This window comes from Haliotis cracherodii, unplaced genomic scaffold, assembly GCF_022045235.1.
Source record: "Haliotis cracherodii isolate W230 unplaced genomic scaffold, xgHalCrac1.p SCAF_19, whole genome shotgun sequence".
NCBI classification, from domain to species: Eukaryota; Metazoa; Mollusca; class Gastropoda; order Lepetellida; family Haliotidae; genus Haliotis; species Haliotis cracherodii.
In genome coordinates, this window is record NW_027266274.1 from 17,450,379 (window position 1) to 17,459,821 (window position 9,443).

The window sequence follows — 9,443 nt, forward strand, 5'->3', positions numbered from 1 at the left end:
AGAGCACCCAGGAGCAGTGGGATAGCCTTGTGGTTCGTCGCGCAGAAGGCCCGGGTTAGATTCCCCCCGCCGATCAGTCACTTGTAAATATACCCCAAGACGCGTGGCCTTCTGTCTAAAGAACCATAAACCGATTAAAAGAGCTGCGTCCCTGGCCGCGCCAGGATCAGCTGTTGGTAGATTCGAACTATCTATCTCCCGACGCCATGGTACTCACGTGGACATTTTATATCAGGCTTACAGGTAACTACAGGTCAAGGCGTTGTTAAGCCTCATTCGCTCACTCACTCACTCACTCTGGTTACCTGAACTAGTATAGAACCCTGAAGATGGAGGGTCTCCGCTTCTCTTTAATTACATCAAGTCCCCAATAGCCTCCGAACTAAGAGACCGAAGTATAAACGTTTGTGCAGATGAATTTGTTAAGGTAAATTGCCGACAAACAGTCTTAAAACATCCGACAAACTTTGAAAGTTTTGGTAAAGACCATGGTGAGCTTCTTCTAGACTAACATTTAATCCCAGATATAAAGTTCTCCTATTTAGAAATATATATCTACACAATAAAAAAATAAAAAAATCCAACTGAAGCCCAGAACTATGCTTAATGTGAGAGCAGAGGCAATCTAGACTTGAGATGGATTCCTTTCTCAATTTATTCTCTAGGGTAGGGTAGACAGACAAAGGTTCTTCTTGAAACATAATACAGTAGTTGGCAAAATGGCCGTACGCTTCCTTAACCGACAATATCAAGCCAGATCACGCTGCTCTCTCCGGTCGGCGAGCTTTTACGTTAAACCATTGTATTTGATTTAACATAGAAAAAAGCAAGAAGTCTTCAGAAATCTAGAACTCTCTGTCCAACTAAGGCAGGGAGACTAAATATAAATTCGAAAATAAAGTCTTTCCTGATGTAACTGAGAAACGTTCGATATAATACAAAGCGAGACTGTTTTACAAGAACATTTATTGTTTAACAAAGGAAGTAGCAAAAACTGTACAAATCCACAACTGTCAATCAATCTCTCAATGTCAACAGCCACGCCCACCTGTCAACATCTTCACAATGTAAACATGACATAACTTACTATGGACATATTCACAGTACAGAAGTTCTAGGGTCGCAAGCTCCGCCATACCTGACGTCAGGCACAGAGACAAGGGATGCTTCGGTACACACGTATGATGCGGTAATTAAATTAGTGACTTAAAGTGACAAACAGTTTTAAAATATTTGGAAATATGTTTTCTTTGAATAAATATATACATTAATTAACACTGTTTGGAAATGGCGTGTTTAAAATATACCTGAGCATATATCAGAGACGTAAACATTGCACAACCTTTGTGTCTAGCGCTCGAACACTCGCTATCCTTTAATTGGCCATACCTGCCATCAGCTACACAAACGTTACCTGACAGGTGTTACACACAACCGACTTCCCGGGGGAAGGGCGGGGCGGGTGAGGGAAGATGGGGTGGGGTGGGGTGGGTGGAGATTAGGGTGACTGGTGTGGGGGGACGTGGTGGGAGGGGTCGTTTTGTGTTGCTTGGGGGGTATTGAGGCAAAGATATTTTTCAGACAATTAGATATTCTATATTCTAATTCGATATCATATATGTAATGATTATATTTCAGCAACAATCCTTCTAAAATTAGAACTCCGTATTAGAGCGAACACTAGTACGTGCTATGGTTAGATTTCTGAGACGTGGCTTTGTTGAAACCTGCCGGGTAATGTCGAAATAAACATTTAAATCTGTCTGTTTTCGAGGAACAGGGAGTCGGTTTTAAACATATTCTTCAAATTATTACAATTAATCTCTCTTACGTTTCAATACTTTTTCACTGACTCAAAACAGCACATGTATTTCTCATGAGCAAAACATTAATCATTTCATGTAACATTCACGCGCTACGTTGGACTCTGAGTCCGACTACAAAAATGTAATACTTACAAATTGTGCACAAAAATGTTTCAAAAACAGTTCACATATCTCTTGGAAAGATGTCTTCTCACAACAACAACAACAGTAACAACAGTCTTCTTACAACAAGCGCTGGATGGGCAGTATCTTCTCCCGGGGGGCCTCCACGCTGTCGGGGGCGGGGGCCTCTATGCTTAATACTCCGTCCTTGGACAAGATGGAGGAGAGTGAGATAGGGTCAATCTTGACCGGAAGTACGTACTGCTTACTGAACTCTCTGTAAATCTTGCTGGTGGCAGTCTCCTCGAGATGCTTTGCTCCGATCATCAGACGATTGTCCACAGTCTTCAGGGAGATCTCCTCCGGCTTGAACTCGCTCATGTCGAACTTGAGGGACAGCTTCTTCTTGCCGTCCATGTCGGTGACGAAAGGCTGGTCGACCTTCAGCATGTATCTGTCGAGAGCGGAGGAGCTCCTGGTCGACGTGTCGAGGGCAGTGCTACCAAACCCAGACCCGAAACCAGCGTCCTTCAGGGCAGCGTCGATCTTAGAATCCATAGATGTTCCGAAACTAGTGTTCAATGATGAACCGAAACTGGATTCCAACGACGACATGGGGTCCGCACCTCCCTTGGAAGACGTCATTTTGGTTGTCTTTGTTGTCGTCGTAGTTGTCTTCTTTGTCATCTTGGAGGAAGACGAGGAAGAAGAATCCAGAGACGTATCAAAACCAGACCCGAGACTCGGCATCAGACTGGAACCGAGGTCGCCCATGTCCATAGGGGTCAGTTTAAACATGTCTTTCTTAATTCTATCCAGTTCCACATCAAACGCCTTCCATTCATCGTCCATGTCTTTGTGTGTGGAGCTGAAGATTGACCGCTGTTTGTCGAAAAAGCTCCACGATTCCCTCCTCATGGGTACAAGGTGCTCAGAAAACGCCATTATGTCGAATTGTAGGGACAGTGGTCAAACAATCGCTGAGCAGTAACACTGGAATATAACCTTGACGGCTGCTCGTGTAAGTCACGTCTGCTCGGTGGTATCGTCTGCTGCAGCCGGTGTGTGCAGGAATATATATAGCCACTCACACGGGGAGGGTCGGTACAACGGGAAACTTCGCGGCACCACCAGATTCCGACCGGTTTAGTCAGGGACTGCGTAAACACCCCCTTTGGTGGGAATTCCTGCTCTCTGAGGCTCCTGATGACGTCACGGCGATGAGCACTATCCATAAACCCGTTATAGCGCGATAGATTTCATGTGTGCATGTGCAGATACCCTGGCGCCGGTTGCGTTACTCCACCTGACCCGCGTGCACTCTCCCTCCACGTAATGCAACCTGTGTTGTACTTGTCAGCTAGACCGCTTGATTGACCTCATGACATCCGCCAATATTTCCACATGTTTACAAAGAGGACATCAGTGCTACCTTACTGCACAAAGGAATATGATATGTCATCATATACAGAACAAAACAGGGCAATATCTACCAGGTGGTTTTCAAGGTAGTCGAATTAGAGATGGATTCCTTACATTCGCCCCAGTCATGTATAACATAGTCCCTGGTGGTGTATGATATAGTCCCTGGTGGTGTATAACTTAGTCCCTGGTGGTGTATAGCAATTGTCCCTGGTCCTGTATAACCAAGTCCATGGTAGTGTATAACATAGTCCCTGGTGGTATATAACATAATCCCTGGTGGTGTATAACATAGTCCATGGTGGTGTATAACATAGTCCATGGTCGTGTATAACATAGTCCCTGGTCGTGTATAACAGTCCCTGGTCATGTATAACATAGTCCCTGGTTATGTATAACATAGTCCCTGGTTGTGTATAACATAGTCCCTGGTGGTGTAAAACAGTCCCTGGTTGTATATTACATAGTTCCTGGTCATGTATAACATAGTCCCTCGTTGTGTATAGCATAGTCCCTGGTTGTGTATAACATAGTCCATGGTTGTGTATAACATAGTCCCTCGTTGTGTATAACATAGTCCATGGTCATGTATAACATAGCCTCTGGTCATGTATAACATAGTCCCTGGATGTGTATAACATAGTCCCTGGTGGTGTAAAACAGTCCCTGGTTGTATATTACATAGTTCCTGGTCATGTATAACATAGTCCCTCGTTGTGTATAACATAGTCCCTTGTGGTGTATAACATCGTCCCTTGTGGTGTATAATATAGTCCATGGTTGTGTATAACATAGTCCCTGGTTGTGTATAACATAGTCCCTGGTTGTGTATAACATAGTCCATGGTGGTGTATAACATAGTCCCTGGTCATGTATAACATAGTCCCTCGTTGTGTATAACATAGTCCATGGTGGTGTATAACATAGTCCCTGGTTGTGTATAACATAGTCCATGGTGGTGTATAACATAGTCCCTCGTTGTGTATAACATAGTCCCTGGTTGTGTATAACGTAGTCCCTGGTGGTGTATAACATAGTCCTTGGTGGTGTATAACATAGCCCTGGTGGTGTATAACATAGTCCCTGATGGGGTATAACATAGTCCTTGGTGGTGTATAACATAGCCCTGGTGGTGTATAACATAGTCCCTGATGGGGTATAACATAGTCCTTGGTGGTGTATAACATAGCCCTGGTGGTGTATAACATAGTCCCTGATGGGGTATAACATAGTCCTTGGTGGTGTATTACATAGTCCCTGGTGCTGTATAACCTCTGGTCCTCTGTAGCAGGGTGGGCTTCAGACGTCGCCTACAGGGCTGTTGACCAGGTGAACCAGTGCCACGCTACATCACAGCACGCGCCTGACCACCTCCTTCTCCCACATGTCAGATGAAGCGGGATGCAGACACTTTGTACAACGTAGTGATATATATCTCGTGTTGCGTATACAAAGTTCGCCATTGTGATATGTTTGATGTACAAGCCGAACCCCGAGACTGACAGCTTGCTGAACTCTTTGATCAACTCGTCATAGAAGTAAAAGCAAAATATAGCGTTGTTTTTTATTTCAATAGAATCAATATTTTTTTATAGTACAGAACACCCTTGTAGGGCAGGGTATAAACTAGCTACATTTGGGAAGAAATATAACTATAGACATGAGAGTAGATATACATACTGTACATTATATATGGAGATATGACATATTATTTTCATTCCTAGTGTATAAACTTTTATATACATGTATATCATGAGGTGGTTGTAAGCGTACACTTTAATAATGTAGATAATGTATTCATAAGACACGACAGTTGTTATGACTTATGGCCACATCTAGATGTTGTCTGTAAGAGAGGTTAATAAACATGTCAGAGATATGTGAAACATATTTTGCTTTTTCAGGGCAGGGGTTTAGGATACTTGCAAAGACTTTATTATCATATTGGCAGTTTAATAAATCTAGCGTTCGAAGAAATAACTGTCATTCGTAAGGATAATTTGGACAGTACAAAAGGACGTGTTCTTCGTCTTCTATCTATGCTGACAATCCACCATGAAGCAGTTCTATTCTTATCTTGACCCGTGTTTTTTATTTTTGTCTGTTAGTTTAGAAAATTCTACATTTGATACACTGATGAAGTGAAATGGATACACGCCAGCATATTACAGATGAAAAGGGAGTCGCCGCAATACCAGTCCTACAGCGAGACCTATATTCATGTGAGATGTCATACCGGAAAAACACAATGCAGCTTACACCCTCATTGTCGGTTCAGCGTGTTGGTGTTTTTTACCACGTGCGAGTAGTGATACGGAAGTCTGGATGCTGTACCCGGTGTTGTAGTGGAGCTCCCGCTCACTGTGACAGGAGCTATGTCAACACCGTGCAACAATCTCCTAACAGAATGCGTCCTATTCCTGATATGACAAAACATTCACAGCTCAACTGACGTAGTACCTCCGATTATTACTACCAAACTTACCAACAGGAACATTCTTCTGATACAATCTTACACGACGTGAATCACCACGTTGGTGAGTCGAATATGGTTAGTTATGATTCAAATGTTGAACGGTATCCGGGAATCCTGGGTGTCGAGCGTACGCACCACCCACATGGCCAAGCCACAACCCTTTACCCCACCCACTTCACTCCCCCGCCACCATAACTCATTCCACCGAGCCTCCCCCGCCACCATTACCCCGCCAAACCTCACTCTCCCGCCACCATTACCCCACCCACCTCGCCTCCCCCGCCACCATTACCCCGCCAAACCTCACTCTCCCGCCACCATTACCCCACCCACCTCGCCTCCCCCGCAACCATATATACCCCACCCACCTCACCTCCCCCGCCACCATTAGCCCACCCACCGCACTCCCCTGCCACCATTACCCCACCCACTCACCCGCCACCATTACTCCACCTACCTCACTTCCCCCGCCACCATCACTTCGCCCACCTCACTCCCCCGCCACCATTACCCCACCTACCTCACTTCCCCCGCCACCATCACTTCGCCCACCTCACTCCCCCGCCACCATTACCCCACCCACCTCACCTTCCCCGACACCATCACTTCGCCCACCTCACTCCCCCGCCACCATTACCCCACCCACCTCACCTTCCCCGACACCATTACCCCACCCACCTCACCTCCCCCGCCACCATTACCCCACCTACCTCACTTCCCCCGCCACCATCACTTCGCCCACCTCACTCCCCCGCCACCATTACCCCACCTACCTCACTTCCCCCGCCACCATCACTTCGCCCACCTCACTCCCCCGCCACCATTACCCCACCTACCTCACTTCCCCCGCCACCATCACTTCGCCCACCTCACTCCCCCGCCACCATTACCCCACCTACCTCACTTCCCCCGCCACCATCACTTCGCCCACCTCACTCCCCCGCCACCATTACCCCACCCACCTCACCTTCCCCGACACCATTACCCCACCCACCTCACCTCCCCCGCCACCATTACCCCACCTACCTCACTTCCCCCGCCACCATCACTACGCCCACCTCACTCCCCCGCCACCATTACCCCACCCACCTCCCCTCCCCCGCCACCATTACCCCATCCACCTCACCTCTCCCAATACTCCACCCACCTCACCTCACCCGCCACCATTACTCCACCCTCTCGAAGGCCCGGGTTCGATTCTCCACATGGGTACAATGTGTGAAGCCCATTATCTGGTCTCCTGCCGAGATATTGCTGGAATATCGCTAAAAGCGACGTAAAACCCTTCTCACTCATTCAGTCATAAATGACTAATAGCTCTTAACACACGTTCCACATTGTTACATCTGTCTACACATTATTACTCTATCTCATTTATCTACTTCAGCCCCAGACTCCGGCATTCTGATAATGTTACCTAACAGGCATGGTGATCAGTAGGGATCTGTTCAGACTAGGCATTTATCTGCCCAATGCAAATTCTTACACGTAAGTGCTGATAATCAATCGAGTGTTTGTTTGTTGCCAAACTCCAGCCAATCACAGCGGCCGGTAACCATATCGCGTCGAACAAATCAGTGACTGATATTCACAGCAACTTTTCACGCCAGTACAATGACAGGCAAAACGCCAGGTAACACAGACAGAAAACCACCCGATTCTTCAGTCAGCAGAACATGTTACTGAAAGCAAAGGCCGTCGGGGGAAGGCGACTAAAGCCTGGAGCCTGGAGCCTGGAGATAGAGCGGGTCAGGGCTAATGGTCGCTTTGTCTGTTGACAGAGCAGTCTCCCCTCGAGGATAATGGTCACTATGTCTGTGATGAAGCGGGTCTCCCCTCAGGGCTCATGGTCACTATCTGTGATAGAGCGGGTCTCCCCTCAGAGCTCATGGTCACTATCTGTGATGGAACGGGTCTCCCCTCAGAGCTCATGGTCACACTCTGTGATAGAGCGGGTCTCCCCTCAGGGCTCATGGTCACTATCTGTGATAGAGCGGGTCTCCCCTCAGGGCTCATGATCACTATCTGTGATAGAGCGGGTCTCCCCTCAGAGCTCATGGTCACTATCTGTGATAGAGCGGGTCTCCCCTCAGAGCTCATGGTCACTATCTGTGATGCAGCGGGTCTCCCCTCAGGGCTCATGGTCACTATCTATGATAGAGCGGTCTCCCCTCAGGGCTCATGGTCACTATGTCTGTGATAGAGCGGGTCTCCCCTCAGAGCTCATGGCCACTATCTGTGATAGAGCGGGTCTCCCCTCAGAGCTCATGGTCACTATCTGTGATAGAGCGGTCTCCCCTCAGGGCTCATGGTCACTATCTGTGATAGAGCGGGTCTCCCCTCAGAGCTCATGGTCACTATCTGTGATAGAGCGGGTCTCCCCTCAGAGCTCATGGTCACTATCTGTGATAGAGCGGGTCTCCCCTCAGGGCTCATGGTCACTATCTGTGATAGAGCGGGTCTCCCCTCAGGGCTCTTGGTCACTATCTGTGATAGACGGGTCTCCCGTAATGGAAGGGGTGGAGACTTCGACCCACCAACATACCTACAGCTGCGGGTCTCCATTCATGATTGTATATCAGTTGTTCCACATGCCTGTGGTAGGGCTCCGGGTCAACCCGTTAGAAAACTCCGCGGGGGATCCCAGAGCACATGGACCGGTTTGTGGCCTCTAATGAGTCTTAGTCCTCGTGTGCAATCCGCCGCGAATGTCTTGTAACACTGCCAGCAGGTCAGTACCATGTGGTCAGCAAGTCAGTACCATGTGGCCAGCAGGTCAGTACCATGTGGTCAGCAGGTCAGTACCATGTGGTCAGCAGGTCAGTACCATGTGGTCAGCAGGTCATAACCATGTGGTCAGCAGGTCATAACCATGTGGTCAGCAGGTCAGTACCATGTGGCCAGCAGGTCAGTACCATGTGGTCAGCAAGTCAGTACCATGTGGTCAGCAAGTCAGTACCATGTGGTCAGCAGACATTCCCCACCCACAGCCCAGCTGGACACAGGGGAGTGCCAGATGTCCATAAGCAAACAAATCAGGTGCCAGGCAGTATAAGAGGAACTAACGTCAATCACAAACAGTGTATTCCCTTGAAATATCTGCTGTCTGGTCAGGCTGCTGTCTCATGTACGGTAACATGCACCAGCTGAAATCAGGACAGATCCATGCGGGGGAAGAGCAAAGGCGGGAGAATCAGATAACTTTTATTTGTTGTTTAACGCCGCAATATGCCAGCTATATGACGGCGGTCTGTAAATAATCCTGTCTGGACCAGACAATCCAGTGATTGATATCATGAGTATCGATCCACGTGAACCAAGTCAGCGAGGCTGAACACCTGATCCCGTTAGTCGCCTTTTACGACAAGCATGGGTTGCTAAAGACCTATTCTACCCCGGAGTTTTAAGGGCCTTGAGACTTTCACATGATTCTGTCTGCGACTTGCACAGGAGTGTTACAGATCACCGACGGGATGAGGGGATGCTACACCAGCCTCCAGACACATAAGATTTACAGTTACTCCCAGAAATATGTTAATTTACTTTAAAATACTACAAATGGAGCCAAGAATAATGCTTAATTTCTGGAGCTGAGGCAATTTAGACTTGCGAAATTA

The 9,443-nt window shown here is 47.5% G+C and overlaps 1 protein-coding gene across 1 annotated transcript; it reads right to left on the reverse strand.

Annotated features, from left to right (window-relative positions):
* Positions 1-948: 948 nt before the first annotated feature.
* LOC139466816 (uncharacterized) lies at positions 949-2,999 on the reverse strand. Its single transcript, XM_071248513.1, has one exon. It carries the CDS (start codon positions 2,871-2,873, stop codon positions 2,049-2,051), a length of 825 nt encoding a protein of 274 aa, XP_071104614.1. The 5' UTR covers positions 2,874-2,999; the 3' UTR covers positions 949-2,048.
* Positions 3,000-9,443: the final 6,444 nt, after the last annotated feature.